A 25792-nucleotide genomic window follows, 5' to 3' on the forward strand; every position below is an offset into this window, starting at 1 on the left:
ATAAAACAGAAAGGGACGGGGCTCTGTGGAGGCTGCTGGTACTGAGGAAAGACACACAGCACAGTTGACCAGAAAACCTCTGTCTGACTGAAACTCGGATGATTTAAAACAGAGGACCTTCAGCTGATGACCACGGACACTTGGATATAAAGAGGGAACTTTACGTTTGTTAGGGGACGTAATTAGTGGTTTCAAGCCGACAGTGGCTTCATAAACTGTTCGACAACGGAGGTTTGAGGGAAACATTTCGTGGAGAGAAAGAGACTGACGTTTGGGATGCTGGTTCCGCGCGCGCTCCGCTCCGTGCTGTGCGTACTGAGCTGCGCGTGGCTGCACACCGGAGCGGCCTCGCGGCTCAAGTCTCCCGCTCTGCCCATCCAGTCAGAGAGAGAGCCGCTGCCCTCCAAAGGCTTGTCAGGTAAGAAAACCAACATGTTATCATAACTTTGTTTTTTGTCTTAAGTTTTTATTTATCTATGGTGCAATTGTGTCTGGTAGGCAACAGAAGGAGGAAGAGAATAACGAAACTCCCTTCAAAATGTGTAAATTTTAATGTGACGAGTCACCGGCACGTTGGGTCTCTGACTGCAGAGTAAAAAGCTACATTTTCTACGAAGAGGAGCTAGTCGTCAATTCGGTTTACACAACAAACAGCATTTAACGGTTATAATAGCAATAATGTCATGCTTCAGAAGTCTCTGATATTTTCGACCCATCACACATAGAGGGGGGCAGCAGCGAGCACAAGTAGGTTTACGTTGACTAATTTAAAGTCCTGATTTTGTTTAAATTGATGCTGTGTTTTGCATCACAATTATGCCGAATTGCAGTGAGCATACTGGCATTGTTACCTGTCGAAGTGTAAGTATAAAATGTATTTGTTTTATGCAGAAAAACAATGAAAATTTAAATTATCAGATTTTCTCACGAAGTTTGGTGTGTTGTTCTGCAGGCGGGTACCGGTGCCAGGTGAGTGACCTGAGTTCAGCAGCCTGTAAGATGCAGCCTGCAACTTTTAAAACGTATCTAGAGTTAGGTTCAATGGTCTTAACTTTTCCCGCTTTACCAGCATGCAAGCAAAATTTTGTCAATTCCAATGTTTCCTTAAGTAGTTAATGTTCCTCTAAACTCGAGCTGCTTCATGTGTAAACTAGCGGCGACTATCTGAGTCATAACCGCAATGAATGCCATTTGATTCATGTGTAAAAGCCCCTACGTACAAAGCTCACTGCGGTTTTTATAAGGTAACTACTCTGGAGTTCAAAACTGTGGGAACTCCACAGCGCCGTTAACGTGTAATTCAACGTTGGAAACTGTAATCAATCGACTTTCCATTACAAGCATTGGCTCCTCTGAGATGATTTATTTCAGATGAAACAGAAGTGGCAGGCAAAGCGAGCGGCTCACAGTTTGGCTCTCTTTAACTGGACTGGACTGTTTAAAGTGTGTAGTCACTGTAATGAAAGAATAATATGAACCAGGTTGGTAGCAGCGAGAAAGGCAAGGCATCAGCGGTGAAGTTGGCGAAGGGTAACATCACGTTTAGTGTGTGTGTGTGTGTGTGTGTGTGTGTGTGTGTGTGTGTGCGTGCGTGTGTGTGTGTGTGTGTGTGTGTGTGTGTGTGTGTGTGTGTGTGTGCGTGTGTGCGTGCGTGTGCGTGTGTGTACACTCAGACAAGGGCGCTCGCCACGAACACTGCATACAGGCACTTATCCTAACCAAAGATCACTATAATATTCCTGTAGTAACTCAGCGTGACTAACACTCAATTATGATTTTAGTATAGTAATAATAACACTAAAAGCTATTGTTATCTCCTGTAACGTCAATATACAGTGCAGTCACTATATATTAGAAAAGTGATATTCATTGTTTTGGCTCTACTCCAGCACACTGGATTTCACATGAAACCATAACACACTGACATTTAGCTTTAACAGTGTTCGAGGGTGTTTACGTCCACATTGGCTGAGCGGGATTGTCTACAAAGGTCTGTAATTTCTACAGAGTTCAAATGGTGTGGATGTGAACCCTCAAATTAAAGCACAAAATCAGCACTTAAACACCATAGTCATTGTTTCTTTTCAAATCCAGTGTGTAGAAGCACAGAGCCAAAAAAAACTGCCCTACCATGTATGGCTTGCACTGATATAATCCTTTTAATATACATCATGTCTAGTGTGTTTTTGTGTGAGCTTATAATAAATAGTACTTTATACTATTTTAATATCCAATTTCTTGCTTTCATGTAGGATTTATAGTATGTCTTCAAAATTTGTTTAATGGCTTCTGAAAATCTTTTGGAATAAGGCTTGGCTTATATCTTGTACATTTCTGGGAACCTCTGATAATCTTTCAGTGGAAAATTGAATGTCTCCCATGCCTGTGCATGGATCATTTAAATGAGAGAGGATGCAAGGTTGAGTCCCAAAACTCATGAGGCATCCAGGAAGTTTCGGTCGCCTCCAACATGCCTGGGCAGTGAGCTGTGCAAGATTTATTTGTTGTTGAATATGGAAATGGGTACAATGCTTCACTCTGCATAGTTTTTCATCCTGTGGTCTGACACTTAATGACAGTTATTTCTTGCTCTACAATATCAGGAACTTTATGTAAGGCAGAGTTCAGCTCACATCTTTAAATGTGATCATTAAAGCAAGCTGCAGCTAAATTCTAACATAATTAAAAAGGACAAACCTCATATGTAGTCATATAATTCCACTTAGTGTCTAATCAAGACAGCCTCTGGTTTGGAAAGAGCCAAAGAATTGTGATCATAATCATCCAATGTTTGACCCTGAAGACAGCCATGTGTAATCAGCAGTGTTTGTATTACAGGATGCTCATTCGGAGGTCGATTCTATTCTCTGGAGGACACATGGCACCCAGACCTTGGGGAGCCCTTTGGCGTCATGCATTGTGTCCAGTGCCTCTGCGAACCTGTAAGTTTTTTCTCAATCTCTGTATATATCAATCTCACTTAACGACGAGCTCCAGGTGAATTTGTAATCAATTCTTGCCCTAGATATAACCTGATATATCTCTTTCTCTGGTGTTGTGCAGCAAAAGAGTCGTCGCGGCAAGGTGTTTGGGAAAGTAAACTGTAAGAACATTAAGCAGGACTGTCCGGACCCTGACTGTGATGATCCCATCCTGCTGCCAGGGCACTGCTGTAAAACCTGCCCTAAAGGTAATCAACCACTGACCCACGCTTACTTCCTGCAGCTCGAAGGTGTTTGCTAAAATGTCTGTTTAAATTACTGCAAAAACCTTATGGGAGAAAAACAAAAAAAGTATTGCACTCAGTTGTCGATCCCTCCTTTGTCACAGTAATGGCCTCTTATTCACATGTTTATTCTTTGTTTTAAACATACCTCTCTCTCTTTTTCTTCCCCCTCCCTGTCTGTCTTCGTCTTTCCCAATTGCTCTCCTGGGTCTTTAGCTTTTTTCTTTTCCTCCTGTCAACTGGTTAGTCTTAAAACAGCTGTTGGACACAATGAACAGGTCAATTGATTTTCCATTCAGCTGGCTCAAATAGACATTTTCTCTAACCAGCCACAACCGAAAGTACCACCCATCTATTTAGCCTCATTCACACATTGCCACTTACCTTGTCCACACACTGCTGCACATACAATTCCCTCTATTAGAGAATTAGAGCTCCCCTGCACACGCTCACACACTCACGTGCACACACACACACACACACACACACACACACATACACACACAGGGTGGGTCCTCATGCTGCGCTGTTATTCAGCAGATTTGGGTGTTTTTCTACGCTATGTGTCTGGTAATGGAATGGAAAGTAAAGGTAAAGCACTGTGGCCTCCATCACTAGGACAACACTGTGCTGTGTGTGTGTGTGTGTGTGTGTCAAGAACTGGACAGTGTGAGGGCTGTGTATGTGTATGTATGTGTGTGTTGTGGTCAAGTTTTAGGGAAAAGGTTGAGTGTGTTTGTCTTAGCTTTGGCACCGACACTGCTGGTATGTTTGTGTAAGTGATGGAAAATGGTGTGTGTGTTTGTGTGTTTATATATGTGTGTGTAATGCCTGGTGCACCTGAGGATACAGTATTGCTAAGTGGGGAGAAGTGAGAGTGACACTACCCAGAAGCCCTCGAGCGTGCCCAGTGGAGCAGAGGAGTGAGGGAGTGAGAAAGGAATGATGAGATTTGAGATTTGTGGGTGGTGTTTGTGTGTGTGTGTGTGTGTGTGTGTGTGTGTGAATCAGACACCAAGAAAGAAAGCAGACAATCCAGCCGAGCTCCTCAGAATAAGCCGGGGAGAAGTAAAGTTTGGTTGACTTAGAACCATTGTGTGGTTTTCTTTCTCAAGATCATGTCAGTGTATCTGGATTTGGCTGAAAGTGCAGCGCTGTGTGTGTCACTGTGTATTTGTGTGTGTGTGTGTGTGTGTGTGTGTAAAGCAGTGAGGTCTACTCATTACATCAGGACGCACAGCAGTTTGTGTGGAACAGCGGGTCATTGTTGGGATCGCACGCCAGTGTCACTCCCAATTCTCCTTAAGCTCCTCAGCTGCAAGAAACTACCCTGGTTAGTTACTGCTGGCTTAGAGAGAGAAGAGAGACTTCAGCCTTCAGTGCTGTACTGAAATTGGTGTTCTCTCCTGCTAGAGTTCCTTCTTCCAGTGTCTGGCCTTCCTAATGTCATTTTGACCTGTTTGTCACACTCCCTCTCTGACTGGGCTGCTCATGTGCACACGTTTCACACTATCTATCCATACTCCAAACATAATCAAGGGGAAAAGAAAGACAGACAATGCTTCAGTCTCATCTGCGCACCAGACTTTGGAGAGCTATGTAGCAGAATGTGTTTTGAAAAGTTTGGGTTCACTTGGTTTATCTTTCCAGACACCGAAACAGTCTCAAAGTCAGGCACTAAAACTCTTTATTGGAAACCAGAAAACCACTACTGCTAATAGGGTTCCTACCAGAAAACTATAAAAACAACAAAATAGGATAACTGCAGCTATCTCTCTTTAATTAACTGTAAAAAAAAAAAATCTTTCCACAGGTGATGATGACAAGAAACAGACTGACTCTGTGCTGGACAGCTTTGAGTATTTCCATGAGAAGGGCAAAGGGAAGGAGGATGACCTCCACAAATCTTACAATGATCGATCCTACCTGAGCTCTGAGGACATGGGCCCCGGAGAGAGCCGCACTGGTGAGTATGAGCACTGACAGTCAGACACACAGACCATCAACACACACATATTAAGACAGTGTGTTAAAGAGTATAACATAACTCAGTGGGAAAAATGACATCATTTATTGGGTCTAAATACAACTGCAAGAATAACTCCAAGGTTTCGCAGTCATGCAACACTTGTACACATGCAATTACGCACACACACAGTACGAATGATCAGTACATATGAACAAGCCTGCTAAACATGACATGTCTTAATATAGTAAGTACCTATCTAACCATCTCTCCTGATTTTTCCTACAGACTTTGTGGCAGTGTTGACAGGAGTGATGGACTCATGGCTGCCCAGCTCCAGTGGTGTTGCCAGAGCTCGTTTCTCTCTGAGCAGAACCAGCCTGGCCTTCTCCATCACATACCAAAGGTAAAACATTTTTGTGGCATTGTAGTTTCCAAAGGTGGCACTCTTCTCTTCAAAATTTCAAATCAACAATTTGTCTATTATTTGAACCACAATTTTGTTGTGTCAGTCAGCATAAAGAGGCAGCAAATGTATATGAAAACACTGTTATTAATCAAATTATATTAATCAAATTTCTGTCCCTTTTTTTAAATTTACCTCCCTCTTTCCTGTTTCCAGAATGAGCCGTCCCAGTAAAATAGTCTTCCTGGATTCAGATGGCACGACTGCTTTTGAATACAGAGTCCCCAAGGGACAGTCAGACATGGTAAGGCACCACACAAATAGAGAAACATCACCTCTTGCTTCTGTTAGTGCTCTTTTTTATTATGTGTGCATGGGTGTCTGCGTGTTTCCTGAAAGAGAGATGAATGATGAATCACCGTGATGAATGCTCTGACTCCATGACTCTGTGCTCAAACTCTGACTTCTTTTCCCATAACTCACTTTGCAATAATAAACAGCAGCACACACACACATACAGTGACACTGGCTTTCTGCTTCAATGCTTCTTTCTAAACATTACAAGCTGAGTCTGATTGCAGCAAACATCAACAATCACTCACTCACTCACTCACTCACTCACTCACTCACTCACTCACTCACACTAAAGGTAACATCAGGGCAAACAGCTATCAGGTCAGAAGTGTAGAACACTGAGTTTTAATAAAAAGGCAGATATCCTGATAAATCAGTAAACCAATATGTCAGTGTAACAGTAGTACCCATGCATGCATGTCCACACACTCCCTAAGGTCTGACTTTATCACTACACATCATTTCCTGCCAAAACACACATCTCCTCATTCCATTTCAGGCCAAACACTCTGCTCAGCGAGGCAGGAGCCCCCTAAATACAGGTCCCAGAAATTGGCCTATTATTATTTTTAGATAAATGTCAGTGTCAAGCACCAGAGGACCTTAGAGAAAACACTCCAGCACAAAAAAGGAACACAGGGGGATGAGGGAGTTTGCTGGAGCAAAACTTTTGGAAAGAGAGAATTTTTCACATGTTACATCACTGCTTAGCAGGGGGACAGAGAGTATCGCTAATTAAAATGGAGATTACCCCTGAACTCTGAGTTATGAGGTGCCGGCACACTGCCACATATCTTCCCTCCTCTCTCAGGGAGAAATAGGAGTTTTATGTTGAAGGTTTGCAGCCTGGGGTTGAGTGTACAATCACATGGTTTGATGTATTCAACAGATGTGCATGTGTTGTGTGTATCTGTTTGGATGTGTTTTTGTGTGTTTGCCTAAATGTGCAAGAGAAGTATGAAAATGTTTGAAAATCATAGCTCAACTATGGTTTGTTGTCCACACAGTTTTCACTGCAACCATACTGCAGCTTACCTGCCTGTGTGTTTGTTTGTGTGTGTATAGATCTGTGGAGTATGGAAGAACCTAGCTAAGCCTCTCCTGCAACAGCTGCAGTCGGAGCAGATGCGCATCAGCATGACCACATCGACAAGCAGACAAGAAGAAGTAGAAGGGAAGATCATCAAACACAGGGCTCTGTTTGCTGGTGCGTGTTTGTGGGATATTATTGCATATTATACCATATGTGTATAAATGTGTTGTTTCTATTTGTGCATTATTTTTTTATGTAATCTTTCCTTTAGACATGTTTATGCGTTTGTCTTTGTGTTGCAGTATACAATAAACTCAATATTTACAAAGCAGGGGAGTTGTATATCTTCTCGTGTAATCTTAAAAAGCCTTGCATGGATTAATGTAGCTAAAATGTGTGTTTGTTTATAGAGAAGTATTTGCACAGGCCTGTAAGAGAATACAGATACTCAGTACGATAATGTGTTTTATGTACAGAGACATTCAGTTCAACGCTGACATCGGAGGAGGAGAATTCAGGCATGGGAGGCATCGCCATGTTGACGCTGAGTGACACCGAGAACAACCTCCACTTTATACTTATCCTTCAAGGCCTCATCAAACACAAAGACAAAGGTGAGAGAGGGGAGACAAAGGGGGAGAGGGGGGTTTGGATGAGCAGAAAAAAGAAAGAAATATGCTTTGGGATGACAGGAAGTTAATCCTTTCTGGAAAAATAAAGGCTAAACAAAGCCACTCTGACTCCAATCATCCTCTGGGATGTCTTTCCATTTTAGACCATTGCTTTTAGGTGCTAAAACCTTCTTAAATCTGGGGATCAATGTTGAAGTGGTGGCATTAATAACAGACATTAATGAGAAAACTTTCCCTCATTCCTTAGAGCCTCTTCTGGTGCCTATCCGGGTCCAGCTGATGTATCGCCATCACATCCTGAGAGAGATCCGAGCCAACATCACCTCTCATGTGAGTAAAAACACATGTTAACAAGGGTATATCTTGTGACTGACATGGGCTTTTCAAAGTGAACACTGAAAGCTGTTGGTTGCCATATTTTATATTTTTATATTTCCTGTATTTCCCAGACATGTTTTGGAAAAGCTGAAAGAGCGAATTACACTGTGTGGCATTGGAATTAATCATGCAAACTGCGTTATTCATCATACTGGTGGTTGCTGACTAATTTTGAGTAACAGTGTAATATCAGAAGCTATCAAAGATGCGAGAAAGGGGAAAGAGTTGGGAAAAAGTGTTATCAGGGACAGACTAAGAATTAAGGAGCGAGTGTGGGAGGAGGAGTAGAGTTGTTGTCGGTTAGGAACATATGACACAGCAACACACTCACACTCCTGGTCCCCCCCCCACCCCTCCCGCCTCCTCCTCCTCCTCCTCCTCCTGCTCTCGGAGACGGATGTGGTTCAGTCACCACATCCTAGCACTGTTGTCGCCACCGCTCTGATCTCAGCTAACTAACCCGAGACGTGACAAGAAAAATGGATGGAGAGGAATAAGAGACAGGAGAAAGTGTGTGTGTGTGTGTGTGTGTGTGTGTGAGACAGAGAGAGATAGAAGAGTTTTTGCAGGAGACAGATGTGAGCGAGGGATGAGAGACAGAATAAAGAGGGAGGGAGGAAGAGAGGATGGACTGCATACACACTCCTCACACATGTCAGTGGTTAGTGGTCTGTGGGCTGAGATGGATAGAGGGAGGGAAAGAGGGAGGAGGAGTGATGAAAGGCGGGTCTGTTTTTAATTCTGCCAGGAATTGCGTGAAGGGCCGATGCGCCTCTTTTGAGCCTGGAGGTGAGAGAGAACGTCCGTGAAAAATATGTGAAACGTTCAGCTACAGCCACATGACCCCTCAAAGTGTCCTTGAGCTAGACGCTGAAACCCAAAGTGCTGACTCATTTTTTTTTTGTCAAGCCAAATAACAGAGGCATGTAAACAACATATTGCACATATTATGAAGTTTAAGAAAGCGTGTTCCTTAATTTCTTTGTCCCCAAACTTGCGTAGATAAGCAAACACGTTTCATTTTTGAATATTTTTAAATGTGTGAAAGCATTTTCTGAGTGACTATTAATCCAGACAGTGTTATTGATTTACACAAGACTCCAATACATCATTTTCGCACCTTACTTCCCTCTCATTATTCTCTTCATTCATTTTCACAAATTTAAGTCGCCTTCCCTCTGACCAGCCCCTTCTCCGTTCCAACTCTGTTTTGGCTCCTCACTGTGTGGATTTATGGTACATGTATATTTATACTGAACTGAGGCCCTGAGGTCATAAAAGTAACATTTCTTCAACGCGCTCGTACATCTGTCCTATTAATCCAACATTTCTCAACGTCCTCAGCAATCCCTCGTCCTCCTGGAGTCTAGTCTGTCTGCTTAAAATTAAACCTCGCTCAGTATGAAACGTGTTAAGGCAATGCAAGCCATATTTTTTCGCCCCAGGGTTTTAAGTGTGTACTTGTGAGTGGGGGTGATTTTAAAGCATGTGTTTTTATGTAACACCACTTTTTGTGTCCGTAATGTTTTATAACTTCGCGATGCCGTTGTGATTGCTGAATTAATCTTATCATAAAGAGATTTTACTGTCCTCCATCCTGTTCGGCCCTTTGTGCTCTGGTTGTTTTTATTTAGTATAAACCAAAGTTCATTTTAGTTGGAAAGAAAACACTACTTTTGTCTGTCTTCTAAATAAGTTGGGGTTTAGTTACTTTGGTAACATGTCAGTGTTGTAACAAAACCACATCAACAAGATCTTAATGGCATAATGTGACATTTTCATCTCTGGTATTGAATAGACGCTTGTTTACAATGGGAGAAAGATTCTTACTCACCCATTTGTGGACCCAGATAAACCAGCATCTCAGCCTCAAGCTAACTATTTCAATCTGTGCAGGATCCAGACTTTGCAGAGGTGCTGACAGACTTGAACAGCCGCGAACTCTTCTGGTTATCTCGTGGTCAGCTGGAGATCGCCGTGGCAACCGAGGGTCAAGATCCCCAGCAAATCTCTGGCTTCATTACTGGCAGAAAATCCTGTGACAGTAAGTTTCCCCGTCACAATCAAACACCTTTACACAGGTGAAATTAAATCATCTTTTCTTCTACATGTCTCTTCTCCACATTATTCCAGCAAGTTGGTACCATACACTGTAAAGACAACAAACGCTGAGGTTGCTAAGAATGTGTTTTGCGTTTTAGTTCGTTTGTGCTAGTCCATCTGTGGCTGTTTTTGTCATTCTCCTCTATAAATACTTGTTCTCCCTCTTTTTCTCTCCATCCTTTCAAGTCTTATCGCTAGGGGAAAACCATGTTTATAGACGTTCTGTTTAAATTGGTGGCCCACCAAGACTGTGTATGCTTGTCTCTGTGTGTTTGTGTGTGTGAGAAAGAGAAAGAGGTTTCAGGAATGTTGTGGACAGCCCAATTGTCTGAAACCGTTAAAGCACACACATGGTCTTTTCATGAGACACATACTTGAACATGAACATTGAACATCAAGGTGTCCAACACGCTTTGAATGGCGCATTGTCTTAATGTGCACACACACACGCAAGCACAAACAGACACAAATATATATAAAGTTGTTTTTCTTTTAGTCCAAGTTTTACACACACACACGCACGCACACACTCTCAGACCGACACTGGCGCTGCCAAGGTCACAGTCTGCTGGACCTGACTCTCCATGCCGGTGTTCCAGTGCTGTGATTAACAGCTTGACGTTATGTGTGAAGAATTCAAACCCAACACACTCCTTTCCCTCTCTTTCCTCCTTCTCTTTCCCGCTTTCTCTCATTCACAGTCTCTCCCTTCATGTCTCCATCCTGTCATCTGCAACCTCTCTTGTGTCTCTTTGGCGTCGTTCCTCCTCCTGTCTTCCACCATTATTTCTGTCTCTGTGTCATTCTCAAATTGTTCTCTGCGCTTTTCTCATCTTTCTCTGTTACTCATTCCCTCCTGTCCTCTCAGTTCCTCAGCTCGATCTTTTTAAGCCTGCTGCATTCAGCAAGGGTTACCTCATTCTAAGGCTTAACCTTGGGTGGGTTTCTGTGTGTGTGTGTGTGTGTGTGTGTGCCAGACAGTACAACAATATGTATGTTCTTGGCCCAAGGTCTCACAGACAATTACACAAGCAGACACGCCTCCTGATTAGTGGTCCAATTGAGTCTGTCCCCTAAATGACTGTTTCTCGGTGAAGGGATGGTGTGGCTTGGATGTGTGTGTGGTTGCAGGACGTGAGGGAATGCGATGTGCCCCCTTCTTTCCCCTCCTTCAACTTACTAGCAAATTTAAACATGACAGAAATCATTGCCTCATCTCGCATGCTGTCAGGCTCTACTATGGTTTAAGGGAGGGAAACTCCGAGGGGAAAAGTGATGGTCTCAGATAAGTAATGTGTGCAGGAATGTGCTCTAAAGTCGATTTTTGATATTAATCTGTCTCTGTCTGGCTCAGCCATCCAGAGTGTGATGTCCAGCGGTGATGCATTGACTCCGGGGAAGACAGGAGGTGTTGGCTCCGCTATCTTCAACCTCCATGATAACGGCACACTGGACTACCAGGTATCTGCATTATTCTTTTCAATGCAGTTATTTGATTATATGTCACTTGAATCTGATGGTGGAGTATATTACTATAAATAATTTACATTACACAACTAACCATTACTACTATTACTACTTCATTGTTATATCTCATGAAGGAAGGGAGTACTTAAAATGTTACTTTAAATGAATTTGATAGTCTTTTCAATAAAAATCACAGCAATAAAACAGGAGAGAGAACATAAAAATCATCACCAACAATCAACCACTTCCTCCCCTTCCTTCAGGTTCAGGTTGCAGGTCTCACCAGCGATGTGGTCGGCCTCACAATTGAGCTGAAGCCACGGCGGCGTAACAAGCGCTCGATACTGTACGACCTAACGCCGGAGTACAACAAGGGCACAGGCCAGGCGTCGGGCAGTTGGAGTCGTCTGGAGGCCCGACACATCCACATGCTGCTGCAGAATGAACTCTTCATCAATGTGGCCACGGCTCACAACCAGGAGGGGGAGCTGAGGGGGCAGATCAAGGCCCTGCCCTACAGCGGCCTGGAGGCACCCAGACATGGTATGGAGTTTCTGAAATATGTGGAATTTAACAAATGTATTGCTTTCTAAATGTACTGTAGATATCTATATAAGTCTTTGGAAGACTCTAACTTAGCTCAGAAATGTCATGGAGCTTTAGCATTAGTGCTACATTTTCAAGGTTAAATTTTAAATCCATACATATATCTCATCTAACCATTTTCTTCATCCTCCAGAGTTGCCCATCCCTCTGGCTGGCCACTTTGTGTACCCACCAGTAAGAACTGGTGCTTCTGGCCACGCCTGGGTGTCAGTGGACAAGCAGTGTCACCTTCATTATGAGATCATCGTGGCGGGCCTCAGCAAGACTGACGACCTCACCGTGAACGCCCACCTCCATGGGCTGGCTGAGATCGGAGAGCTAGAAGACAGCACCACCACTCACAAGAGGCTGCTGACCGGCTTCTATGGCTCACAGGTACATCAGTGTACACACACATAGAAATAAATGCCACTATGTGCACACATGCCCACAAACACACCGAATGTACACTCAAACGGAAACACACTCATGTCCCCTTTTCTCTCCTCTCCTCCAGGCTCAGGGAGTGTTGAAGGACATCAGCGTTGAATTGCTTCAACACCTGGACCAAGGAACAGCATTCATCCAGGTCAGCACCAAGCTGAACCCCCGAGGAGAAATGCGTGGACGGGTATGTACAGATACTACAATGTGTCCTATACTTCTTGCTTTTTTGTTGTTTTGTTGTTTTTTAAAATGTATTATTAAATTTGAAGCAGTATCGCTGGTCAAACACTAGGCATGGGTTGGTCACCTAAAAAGTTTAATTCATCTGCATTTCAACAAAGGATTTTAATGTCCTAAAAGTTTTAGAATTCCTGGTCCTAATGTGATTTTTATTTCTAAAGGTATTAAAGATGCATTTAAATATGAATATCAGCAGTTTCAACACAGAAAAAGGGAATGGAATTTAAACCCATATCTACATCCATACGTGACATACAGCTCAGCCACAGCACGCAGTTACTTACCCACGCAGTTGGTTTAGTAAAACACAACTGTTTTACTATTCCAAGACAACCATTTTACAACTATAGTGCTATAAACGCTAGCACAGCAAGCTAGTCTCTGACAGCACCAAGCCATGACTTGGACCCTATGATTTGTGATGCCGAATACATGGACAGAGTGGTGGAATTTGATCATAAAATTGGTAAAACTGTAAAACATGGAATTTTGTGGAATTTGCCAAAATGTGGATGCAATTTATAAAAATCAGGGTTTTTCCCTTCCATTATGAGTGTTTTTTTCACAGCGCTTAAGCTGAATGAACAGAAAAAACTATGCTGAGTCAGGTTTTGGTGTTATTTACGGGCACGATGCCGCAGCTTCTGTCCTCTGTATATGTATCTGTGTTTCACCAAAGGGAGGGCAGGGCTCAGCTCCTCCTCCTCCACACACACACATACACACACACACACACAGCACGGCTAAGTCATCCAAACAACTGAGGAATCAAACAGCTAAATTTAGAGCAGAGCAATATCCAAACGACTACTATGAGTCAGGAGAACAACTGTTCTGTATGTTTTGCCATTATACGAATGTGAAGCTCAGTTGTGAAGCGCTTTAAAGGATGACTTTTTTTTATGACTGTATTGAAGCACTTTCTTTGATAAAAACTAGTGCAATGTTGTTTTACATCACATTCATTGATATTCATTAAATTTTGAATATTCTCTTATTGAATTGTTGAAATTATATTCATCCACCTCATGATTAGATACTCTGTCTGTTGACAAAATGTGCTTAAATCGTAAAACACAGAATACAGAAAAATTAAAATGGAAAACACAGAATTTGGGAAAAAATAAAACGAGATCTGGAAAAAATTCAGACGGATTTCACACAGTCCTACATAACACAGAGGGATTAGAGCGTTTTGTGCTCAATCTTTAGCCTCTATAAATGGATTCATTATAATACAGGAACAGATTTTAGGGCATGAGCTTATATTCAAAACATTAAAATGAATATTAAATTGAGAAAATGCTTTAGAATTTTAAAATTTTCTCACTTTGCACTTTCAAATCTCAGAAAATGTTTTTGAGATTTTAGGACCAAGCCAAGAAGTACCGCTCTACCATAAGAAAGGCAAAGCAGAAAAAGTGATTAGATTAAAGAGGAGCAGTGGAGTCCCTGGAGGCCTCCTTTAACCATCTGAGTGTTTATGTGTCTGTGTGATTGCTCACTTAGCGCTCACTAGCCCACACAAACACACTCTTTCACTGGCAGGTGCTGTCTGCTTGGAGAGACTTTGTTGAAAAGTAAAAGTTTTATTGGGTTTCAGAAACACATACACACACACACATGCACACACACACAAACTCAGACCACAGTTGCTCACAAACCTATTTGCAGCTCTGCAGGTGTAGTGGTTGATGAGCTCTTTTAGGCAGCCAGGTTATAACAAAAAAGGTGATGACTCACACATACACACACATGTACACACACACACACACACACACACACACACACACACATCAGTAGAGTCCAGCTGTTTTAATAGCAAACAGGGCCAACACATAAACAACCATCTGCTCAGGAGCACAGAAATGTTCCATTTAGGAACAATTAACAAGTCAGCTTGACACCAGCCTCAAATCAGGTGTGGCCAACAAATTACTAATGTACTCACTTCCCTCTTCTTTCTTTCTCTTGCTTCTTTCATCCCTCTCTCCCTTTTACCTCCATCTATCCCTTTCTTTCTTTCTTTCTTTTTTTCTTTCCTTCCTCTAGGTCCATGTGCCAAACAACTGTGAGTTTGGGACCAGGGGGGATGTGGAGGAGGCTGAGTTTGACGACCTTTTTGTGAAAGACCCCGAGGAGCTGAAGAAAGACCCCCATACCTGCTTCTTTGAGAACCAGCACCACGCTCACGGCTCCCGCTGGACGCCCAACTACGACAAGTGTTTCTCCTGCAGCTGCCAGGTAAAAACAACAAACACCAAGGCAGCAATGAAATGTGTCTGTTAAATGAATTCTTTGATGTTTTTGAAGAGAAACTAAGAAATACATTTGTAAGGAATTAATATTGTATTTTATCTTGTGTCACAAACTAAACTTACTCCTCTTCATCTCTCTCAGAAGCGAACTGTGATCTGTGATCCGGTAATCTGCCCGGTGCTGACCTGCTCCCGAACCATTCAGCCTGAGGACAAGTGCTGCCCGATATGTGACGGTGAGGTTTTTGTTTTAGTTGAGATATAATGTGTGTAATATTAGACTGTGAAACAGTGTTTTTATAGTAGTTATGCTGCTGCGAGTTCTTGGTTGTGAGCAGATTTTATCGTTTTGGGTGAAGTCCCAAAGTTCCTTACAGTAATCATAAAGTTGAAGACTAATCCTTTTTATGTCCCCATTTCCTTTTTCCTGTACAGAGAGGAAGGAGCCCAAGGACATGAACGCTCCAGAGAGGGTGGAAGAACATCCTGAAGGTAGGAACTAACACTCCTGTCTGACTTAGTTTCTTGCTCCCTCCCTCTCTTTGTTTGATTTGATTTGTCTCTAAAGAGTTCTTCTCTTTTTCCTTTTATCTCTCAATACAGTATCCCTTTCATTGAATTTCCACCTACTGTTAAAAAGTTAACTATAAATCATTTTCTTGCCAGTTGTCCTCAGTAACCTTTTCTATCCTCTTTCTGTCTCTCAGGTTGTTACTTTGAAGGAGACCAGAAGATGCATGCCCCAGGAACTACATGGCATCCCTTTGTACCTCCCTTTGGCTACATTAAATGTGCTGTCTGCACTTGTAAGGTAAATATACATCAATAAACCCACTCACATCTGGTTGGCTTTACTTTCCATTAGCCCTTAATGGATCATTTATCCTGTATTAGACTCAAAGAAATTGAGGCATAAATTTCTCATCAGTTCATTCTTGGAAAACGTTCAGACTTTTTAAATGGAAAAAGCACTAAGTCAACTGTATTTGGTGCTGGGAAAAAGAAAATAATTGTTGCTAACCTGCTGCTAATTCTACATTATGTCTTTAGGGGTCAACAGGAGAGGTACACTGTGAGAAGGTGACATGTCCGGTGCTGACCTGCAGTCATCCTGTAAGACGGAATCCCTCCGACTGCTGTAAGGAGTGTCCGGATGAGGAGAGGACCTCTGCAGGCCTGGAGCACAGCGACATGATGCAAGCAGATGGCCCGAGACACTGCAAATTTGGCAAGAACTATTACCAGAACAGTGACAACTGGCATCCCTGGGTACCAGTGGTAGGGGAGATGAAGTGCATCAACTGCTGGTGTGATGTAAGTATTGTGGGAGCCGAGAAATGTGACCCAAGTTGAAATATTGTCATTTCAGAATTTTTATTGACATATACGTATATCTGGTTGTCATAAAAATGACCCAAAGGTAGCAAAAAATTGATTCATTGAACTAAAGTTATGTTTTGGGAAAGAATACTGAAATATTTTCTTTTCATGAAAGCACAAAAATGATGAGTCACAGTTCATAACAAGTTCAAACTAAATTCTTTTAACATAACAAAATAAAATTGCTTTGATAACGATCTGAAGTCAGCACTTTAGCAAATATGCTCTACTTGTGCACAGAGCCTTTTTATCTCTGCTGCTCTAATTAGTTTTATATGAATAAAGGGTCAAATGGCTGTAATCTGAAAGGTTTGTATCAACAAACTCAAAGAGAATCATCACTCATCTCTGTTGTTCTCCCTCAGCTCTACAGAGCTTTTTAGCATCATTCAGTTCATTGTTTTGGTTTTATGTCCTGTGACTTTACTGTTTTGGTTCACTCTCACCACTCTCATCAACATTGTTTCCAGATGCAAAAGGCAGCTTTTTTCAGCGTATAGTGTACAGTGGGTTTCACTGAACATAGTGGAGCATCTAGCCGCCGTTATTTTCCTCAGCAGTTGGAGGAGACCAAAACAGAGTTAAAAGGAGAGCCAATATTGGACTTACATTCACCAGATAGCCAGAAGAATGTTTCCAAATGCATAAATATGTAACTGTTTGCAAACACAGTCACCATATCGACTTGAATAGGTGATTAATATAATAAAAACAAAAAAAGTCTGACAAAATCATAGTTGGTACCTCCTGTCATAGTGGAGGGAACCTTGTAATCTGCAGTTCAGATGCATGGCGTGTTGCTCCCTGTGTCATATTGTGATATGTCGTCTTGTCATATCTCCTCGTGTCTCTTTTACCTGTACCGCTACATTTTGCCTCATTTCACCAACCCTCCATCTTCCCCTGTTATTTTCCACAGCATGGTGTGACCAAGTGTCAAAGGAAGCAATGTCCAGTACTGACTTGCACCAACATCACCCGCAGAGAGGGCTCCTGCTGTCCTGAATGCCTTGGTGAGCAATGAACACACACAAAATGCACCAGCAGGGGTTAGGCTGATAGGTCTGACCAGTCCTGTGCAATGGAGGTTCCTCACTGAATAGAAATATGTAATAATCTGTCAGATCTGCAATGAAATCTTTGTCATTAACTAGTGCAGTGCCTGTTTGGAATGGGCCGAATTGCTTGGCCTCCGGCTACTACTTCAACGCATAGAAAAATTAATACAGTTGATGTGAGGTGTGAATGGGGAACAACAACAACATGAAAGAAACTAACATTCTATTATACACAGATTATATAAATAATAAGTACTCTAATAGTAATAGTAATGTTATTTTCTAATTTCAAGTGGCCTAAAATAAGGGCTGCATTTAAAAATAAAATAATGTGCATCCTAAAATAAAGTGGATCGATCATATTGGACCCTTAGATCGTTCATATTTTCTGTGTCTTCAGTTCGGATTTGAGTGAGTAGATTTTTGCAAGATTTGTGCTTTGTCTGTAGTGGCGCTGCACAATTGTCACGGTCTTAGAACATGTGAGACAAACAGGTTTTGAACTGCCCGTGAAAAGTATTTCCTTCGTTTTACACGCGTAACTACAGTCACTGTACGTTGGGCTCTGAGCTCTTCCAAAATGTGGGTGACCTACGCTCAACACTGTACCTGAACACCTCCTGTGTAAACACAATGGTTCACTCACTGCTGCTGATATGCGTAACGTGCTGCTCACGCTATGTTTGCTCAAAAGATTTGGGCTTTGTCTGTAGTGGCGCTGCACAATTGCCACAGTCTCAGAACATGTGAGACAAACTGGTTTTGAACTTCCTGTGGAAGTATTTGCTCGATTTTACATGCGTAACAACAGTCATTGTGTATTGGGCTCTGAGCACTTCCAAAACGCAGGTGACCTACGCTCAACAATGTACCTGAACACCTCCTGTGTATTCACTCGCTGTTGCTGCTAATGATCTGCTAAATGTGCTGCTAACACTATGCTTTCTGTCTAGACATGGGTTAAGAGTGTCCATTCTTGACTAAAAGCAATGTTTTTGCTATCTACTTTTCTCTTTTTCAAGCACTTTTCTCTGACTCGTGTCACACCTTGTCTCTGGTTTCTCCCTGACATGCTGGAGTCAGTTGGCAGAGCTTTGAAGCTCCGCCCTGGCCCTGCATAGAGCAGAGTGGCTCGCTGGTCATTGGTTTATTCATAGTTTATTAATATTAAACATATTGCATGTCCAAATTGTACCAAATTTGACACCGCACTCTCTTGGGTTCCCAGCCATACATCTGCCAAGTGTGGAGTCGATTGGATGAATGGTTCAAGAGATATGTGTAGGGCATACATACAGACAGACATAGAGAGATTCCTTCCTTTAGTGGGGAGACAAATTCATTCAGTCAAACCTAAGGAGATTCAGTTTTGTGAACTTTGATCCTAAATGGATTTTTCTTTTATTCCCCATAGATTCCAAAGAGGAAGATGACCTGATGATGAAGGCTCCAGACAAAAGGCGAAGCTCGAGACACTGATCTACCCCACCTTTACCCAGTTAACCCTCCTCCTCCCAGATGGACCCAAACCCAGAGCTGCACATTGGGTCTTCTTCCCTCCCTCCCTCCCTCCCTCGCTCCTCACCTCACACCCACCCTGTCATCAGCTTCAGGATTGTAATGAACAGAGAAGAGCAGAGACGGATGAGTAATAAAATGCAAACAGAAAATATTTCCAAAGACTCGTTAAGTGACGGGATGAAGCAATGGAGAGGACTAACCAGACTTTACCAACCTGCTACCGTCTGCTTCTTGCCTTCCTTTTTTGCTGGAATTTCTTTTTGCTCTTTTTTTTATCTTCTCAAAGGACAAAAGACATAGACGTAGATATAAAACACAGCTGTTCAGTGGGATTGTTTAGCTGTTGTTGTTGAAAGAGGTTCAACTTGGTTTTAAGTGGCAAACGTTGGCAAGAGTTGTATTTCATTGACAGGGCTTCTTTTTGAAGTAAAGCCATAGCTACTGAATGGAGAAGTGAAGAAAGTGTTGCTTAAATATGTGTGAATGTGTATGTGTGTGTCTGGATGTGTGTATGTGTGTGTATGTGTGAGATTTTTTTTAACCCGTAAAGATACAATTAATTAGCAATACACACGTAAATCACAGTAAACTTACTGGATGGCAAGGCAGGGTTCAAAAACTGTACAAAAAAAACAACAAAAAAAAAACAGTTAAAACCTGGAAAAGTGTCTCTTCATCCAGTCTGCTACATTCTTTTCTATTAAAAATATATTTCCACTCAACTGGACCAGTCAAAAAGTATCAATCATCTGCAGTAGGCATCAAGATCAGTGTTACTTCACTGGGAGAGAAGCTTGAAGTAGCTCAGCTGGTTGTTGTTTTAGTACAATACTAGCAAACACAAGCTTTGTCTTCACCTCCTGTTGATCTCATTGATCTCTGCTTTGGTTGTTCCTATTTCTGTTTTGAATTAAGTAATATTTTATGAATTTTTCTATCATTGTTGTTGATGAATATGAAGCTGGTTTGTATTTTGTATTTATTGAATGGTGTGGAGACTAAATAAAAAAAGATGTTTGTTGGTAAAAGAGAGAATGCCTGTGGGTTTGTTTTGGATGCAGCTACTAACCAGCGTCCCCTAATAATCCCATCCCTCGCTCCCTTTTTTGCATTTATATCTTAGTTTTTCATCTCCAGTCCATGGGATTTTCCACTGTGTTGCTGTCTCTCTCTTTCCATTTGTGTTTCTCTTTCCGCTCACTTTTTCACATATGGAGCTGTGATTAGAGGGATGACGAGCCAGATTGACCTGACTTAATCTTTTACTTTTTGTTTCTTTCTCCACTTTTCTGTCTCTGCCACTTCATCAATTCCCTTCATCTTCTTTTGCCCTTTTTTCTTCTAATCGGCTATTTTTTTCCCTCTGTTCTTTTATTTCTTTCCATTATTCCCGTTTTCTTCTGATCTCCTTGCTTTTCTTATTTCCTTCATTTTTTTCCACATTTCTTTTCTCCTTTTACACCATATTTCCTTTCCTTTCCTCGCTTGCTTTCCTCCTCAGACAGTCACCACATGTGTTCAGCAATGTTTTGTCCCTTACATACCTCCTCATGTACACACACACACACATGGACACACTCATACACACACATGCAGAGTGCAGACAGACTGAAACATAAACACATATTCACAGATGTACACATGTACAAACTCCTGAATCAGGAACACACACATTGCCAAAGGGCAAGCAGAATTCTTTCCAACACATACACACACACACACACACACACACACACACATACATACACACACACACACACACACACACACACATATCATGATCACTTTTGGGGACACTACATAGACTTACATTCATTTCCTGGAGACTTACCCTAACCTTAACCACTAACCCTTAACAACAGCTTTTTCCCAATAGGGGACACAGCTTTTGTGTCCCTAATTAACTGGTCCTAAGTCTGAAATTTGTCCCCAAAAGTAGCCTATGACAGACCACTAAAATCTGCTACTGCCCTCTGCTGGCCTAATCACATAATTACAGTAAAGGTGCCCACTAAAATCCTCCTGGCTGACAGCGGTTCCGACGGCACCTGTTGACCTCCCCCAGGCACAGAGCAGTGTGTATGTGTGTGTGTAAGTGTGTGTTCGCACTAAAGGCATGTTGGAAAGTCATCAGGACAGCAGGGAGAGGTGTACGGGGGGGTTGTCATAGCCGGATGGTGGAGGTCAAAGGTTAAGCATTCTGGGACTGTGGCAGCCTGTGAAGAAGCATGAGACATGTATCAGCCTGAGCCCTGCACCTGCAGATATATGCCTTTGTGTGTGTGTGTGTGTGTGTGTGTGTGTGTGTGCATGTGTGAGTGCAAATGCTCAGCAACTTGAACAGTCCAGAAGAAATGATATAGGCCAAACTGACAAGAATTATGCAGACAAAAAATTAACAAACAACCCAGAACTGAAAGTTTCCCTAAACTATTCCAATAAATTCTCTCTGAACATTTGACACATGTTTGCAATTTTGTGATGAACTTCTTTCCAGTGTATGTATACAAATAGAGTTAACATGCCAGAGACGCCAAAAATATCTTAATATCTAATCATGACACAAAAAGTATATTGATGCTCTTTTCTTGGCTTCATCTTCCACGTCCTCAGATATTGTTCTCTCTGTTGCTGATAGGAAACATTTGACAGGCACTGTGTTGACTTATTCGTATTATCTATCGCTGATTCAATTTAAATTAGAGCCACATGTAATAAGCGGGACTCTGGTCCCATTTCTTGTTGTGGTTAAAGTAAAATGCTGCACTGTTTTGTCCAACATGGATGTCATGCTGATCTGTTTTTTACTCACTGTTCTTAGACCTCTTATTTATATATTTCAGCAGGTTGGTCTTAGGCATAGCTAAATGCTAATGCAATCATGCTAGCATGTTCACAATAACAATGCTACCATGCTGATATTTAGCATGTAAATGTTTATTGTGTTAACCATCTCAGTTTAGTGTGTTTACATGTTAACATTTGCTAATTAAAAGTAAACAGCTGTCATGCAGCTGAGGATGATGGGAGGTTTTACGGGTATAATGGACAATTGGACAATATGAGTTTTTGACCTGATGCTAGCACTAAATGAAAAATTCAGAGGATCATCAAAATTATTACAAGTCATCCTGCAGAGGACCTGGATGTATGCACCAAATTCAACGACAATCAATTTGATATTTGTCAAGACATGTTTGTCAAAAATGTCAACCTCATGATGGAGCTAGAGGGAAAGTCAAGGGATCACCAAAGTCATTAGGATTCATTCTCTGGGTACCACAAATATCTGTACAATATTTCATAGCAATCCATCCAATAGTGGTTGAGATATTTCAGTCTGAACCAAACTAGACCGACCAACCAAGCAACCAACATTGCTATATCTAAAGCTGCTAGTGTGATTAAAAAACTGATATCGATATACAATATGGAATCAATATATGTATCCAGTGTTAAGAATTTAAAAAAAAAATGTAATCGCAGGCACCCCAGTTTGCCTATGCAACAGGTGAGCCCCTGCCTGGATAGTATACACCCTCCTCCTGACCACCAAACATCTCTATGAGGGCTGTTGCTTTTTCAAAAGGTCAAATTAAAACTAACAAGTAATTTATTCAAATTCATTTTGAACACAACTCATTTACCATGTCTGAGATACAATTTGATGTGTCATAAACATATATGTCCAGCGATGTCCATCTATCAGCGGTCAGAGAGTGTGTCTTACTGTTCAGTATTTATATTTTCCCATATGGTATCATACAACTGCACTATGTGTTTTGGGATTGTACTGTGTCTTAAGTAGGCGGTCAGATAAGGTTGTAGAGTTAACTCTGCTTGTTTGATGCCTCCGCTGTTTCATTTATGTGGCAAGTTAGCTGTTGATCTCAGATTTGTTGTCATTGTAGAGTAACGCAGCTGCTTTTCACAAATTTGGCAAACAGTCTTATCTTTGTTGGAAACTTTGCCATCTTCGGTGTTGCCCCCAAAATACTTCCACACACTGCTTCCTAGATGCTACAGTGTTGTGATTATCCAGTTAGCTCCATTTTTATTTATTAACTGAGTTTAGTGATAGCTTCAAAGAGCATGCGGAACCTCTTGCCATGTGAAACACTTTATGTCTTTGTGCAAAACTTCAGGTACATACATTTCCATTAGCAGTGCCAAAACCCATACCTCACACACTGTCACACTGTCTTTCACTTCTCCTGTCTTTTATTTTTCTTTCATTCTTCTGTCTTTGTCTTTCTCTGTTGCCTTTTCCTTCTCTCATTCATTCCTCATGTGCCTCACTGATGGTGTCAGTGAACAGGTCAACTGATTTTCATTCAGCTGGATCAAATAGAGCTCTACCTGAAGCAGCGTCGCCTGATGTACGATTAATGTATTTGTATGATAATTTTGCTCTCTGTACGATGTTTGGTCAAATGCCAAAAGTCCCATAATGTACAATAATTTGATCATTTTGTGACACTTAGTATTAGTAGTTGTAATCAGTCTAAGCTATCTCATTTTATTGACTTCCCGCCACGTTCAGGACAGTAAAATATGGATCCTACGTCTGTATTTACGCATCTCTTATCACATGATGTCTTTCCAGCCAATCACGCTTGTTGTTGTGGTTGTCGTTCTCCAGTGAGAGTTTGCACAAGAGATAGCTTACTGCTGCATCCATGTGAAAAAAGTAAAGAAAACGTCTGCTGAACAGGAAGGTGAAGACAGACGAGAGGCGAAGAAGAGGACAGAGTCATTGTTGGAACAGCCAAAAACTTAGCAACAACTCAGCAACAAACATACAGGAATGAGTAGGAAAGTGAACCCAGTTTTACTGGATGGCTAAAACCTGTTGCAACCTGTTGGTTATGACTCACATACGATAATTTTTCTCAAAATACAATCATTTTAAGACTCTGGTATGATACTTTAACATTTCCCATCTGGCAACGCTGACCTGAAGTACTACACATTTATTTAGTCTCATCTTTGCTTCTGTTTAGCTTGGTTGAAAACCACTTTAAATCTCTCTGGCACTGTCCCAACACCTACTAACACACACACACACACACACACACACACACACACACACACAATTGTTAGCATAACAGTGTGAGATATGTGTTTCATTTGATGTGAAAGGAATGTAAACTGCTACATTTCTCGCTTTATAAAGTAAAGCAGAACTCACAAAACCTTCAGCTTCTGGATTTGAACATTTTTTTTGAGGAATGTTTGAATATTTAGTGTTAGAAAACCATATGAACAAATGTTTCATTCCATGTATAGAAGATGTAAATTTGTATTTGTTTCAATCATTTGCACGTAGCTAGCAGCATGGCTCTAGGAATGGTCCAGACCAAAATTTTTCAACAACTTACAGAAATATTGTCATGAAATTTGTTAGACATTCATGGTCACCAGAGGATGAATCCTACTGACTTTGTTGATCCTCTTACTTTTGCCCTAGAACCACCATGAGGTTCACTTTTTGGTTTAAACTGAAATGTCTTAACAACTATAGGATGGAGCACAATGAAATTTAGTACAGACATTCATGTTCCCCTCAGGATTCATTGTAATAACTTTTATGATCCCTTAAATTTTCATCCAGCACCATCATCAGGTCAAAATTTCTTATTTGTCAGATATTTTTGTTTTCCGTTTTGCGGTAGTCCTATACAATAAAAAACAATACAACCAACTTCATGAGTCCCACTAGGGTCAATTTGTTTGGAGCAGTGCAATAACATACAAACAAACAAATAAATAATACAATATACGGCACCCAAAAGTGGCAAAAAAAACACCAGGGAGATGTATATGGAATAAGAAAACATAAATAACATTAATAAATGAGCTTGATAGATACAATATAAAACATCAGATAAAACATCTGCCAACAATGATAATGCTAAGACCTATGGAGCATTTACAGTAAGTAGTCGAATCACATTATTATGCAATTAGTAATTAGGCCGATATCTACAGGAGGATTTAAATCCTAAAGTATGAGTGTCAGCTGGGTATAGAAAGACTTTAATTGTAATTTTAAAATGTTTTAAAAATGTATTAATTTCATTTGCAGATCCTGTGTAAGAATATTTTTACATAGGTGTATTCAGTAAAGTAGCATAGAGTAGAATATAAAACAACATTAATATTGGTTGTTATTGTTAATATATCTCACTTTCAAAGCTTGGTGACTTGGTGGTCCGATCTGATCTTATCTTATTTTGCCATTTAGTTTAAAAATGTCCTTTTAGTTGCTTTAAAGTTAAAAATAAAATGGTATAATAACCCTCTGTGAGTTGGAGCAAAGTTTATTGACATAACATGTAATTATAATAATGACGCAGATCAGTGGGGCCAATTAGGTGGGTTTAAAGTTATGGGTGTCGATTATATTAGATGAAAGGACTTGGCTGAAGCTTGTGTAGTTTAGTGAATTAATGACCCATCAGTTCATTAAAGGGAAAACTAGTGTGAATGAATACAAAACACAGACAAAGTAAGAATAATGCAAATGGTGTCATGAGAGATGTGAGAGGAGGGTGGTGCAAGAAAAGCTAATTTGAAGGAAAAACGTGGGGTTTATAAGAAGAGGAGAGAAATAATGAACTGAGATGAGGAGGAGGTGGAGGAGGTTGGTCTGCGGTGTTGGTGTGACCAGGGTTATTTATCTTTATTTATCTTTCACACTGCTGAGAAAAAAAACAGTGTATGTGTGTGTGTGTG

General features: G+C 41.2%; 1 protein-coding gene across 1 annotated transcript; it reads left to right on the forward strand.

Annotated features, from left to right (window-relative positions):
• chrd (chordin) lies at window positions 1-20089 on the forward strand. The gene is made up of 21 exons (XM_067593992.1): window positions 1-418; window positions 2839-2942; window positions 3064-3190; window positions 5040-5192; window positions 5481-5598; window positions 5815-5902; window positions 7018-7159; window positions 7462-7599; window positions 7865-7947; window positions 9892-10039; window positions 11453-11559; window positions 11829-12108; window positions 12305-12546; window positions 12668-12781; window positions 14890-15081; window positions 15238-15331; window positions 15531-15587; window positions 15803-15906; window positions 16146-16409; window positions 17395-17488; window positions 18948-20089. The coding sequence occupies exons 1-21, from the start codon at window positions 277-279 to the stop codon at window positions 19010-19012; spliced, it is 2856 nt and encodes a 951-aa protein (XP_067450093.1). The 5' UTR covers window positions 1-276; the 3' UTR covers window positions 19013-20089.
• The last annotated feature ends 5703 nt before the right edge of the window (window positions 20090-25792 follow it).

The sequence above is a fragment of the Thunnus thynnus genome, chromosome 7 (assembly GCF_963924715.1).
Source record: "Thunnus thynnus chromosome 7, fThuThy2.1, whole genome shotgun sequence".
Lineage (NCBI taxonomy): Eukaryota > Metazoa > Chordata > Actinopteri > Scombriformes > Scombridae > Thunnus > Thunnus thynnus.

Coding starts and splice junctions, on each gene's coding strand:
- chrd (XM_067593992.1), top strand. CDS start 277: ATGCTGGTTCCGCGCGCGCTCCGCTCCGTGCTGTGCGTACTGAGCTGC. Junction 5,599..5,814: donor TTCTCCATCACATACCAAAG/GTAAAACATTTT, acceptor TCCTGTTTCCAG/AATGAGCCGTCCCAGTAAAA. Junction 7,948..9,891: donor GAGCCAACATCACCTCTCAT/GTGAGTAAAAAC, acceptor CAATCTGTGCAG/GATCCAGACTTTGCAGAGGT.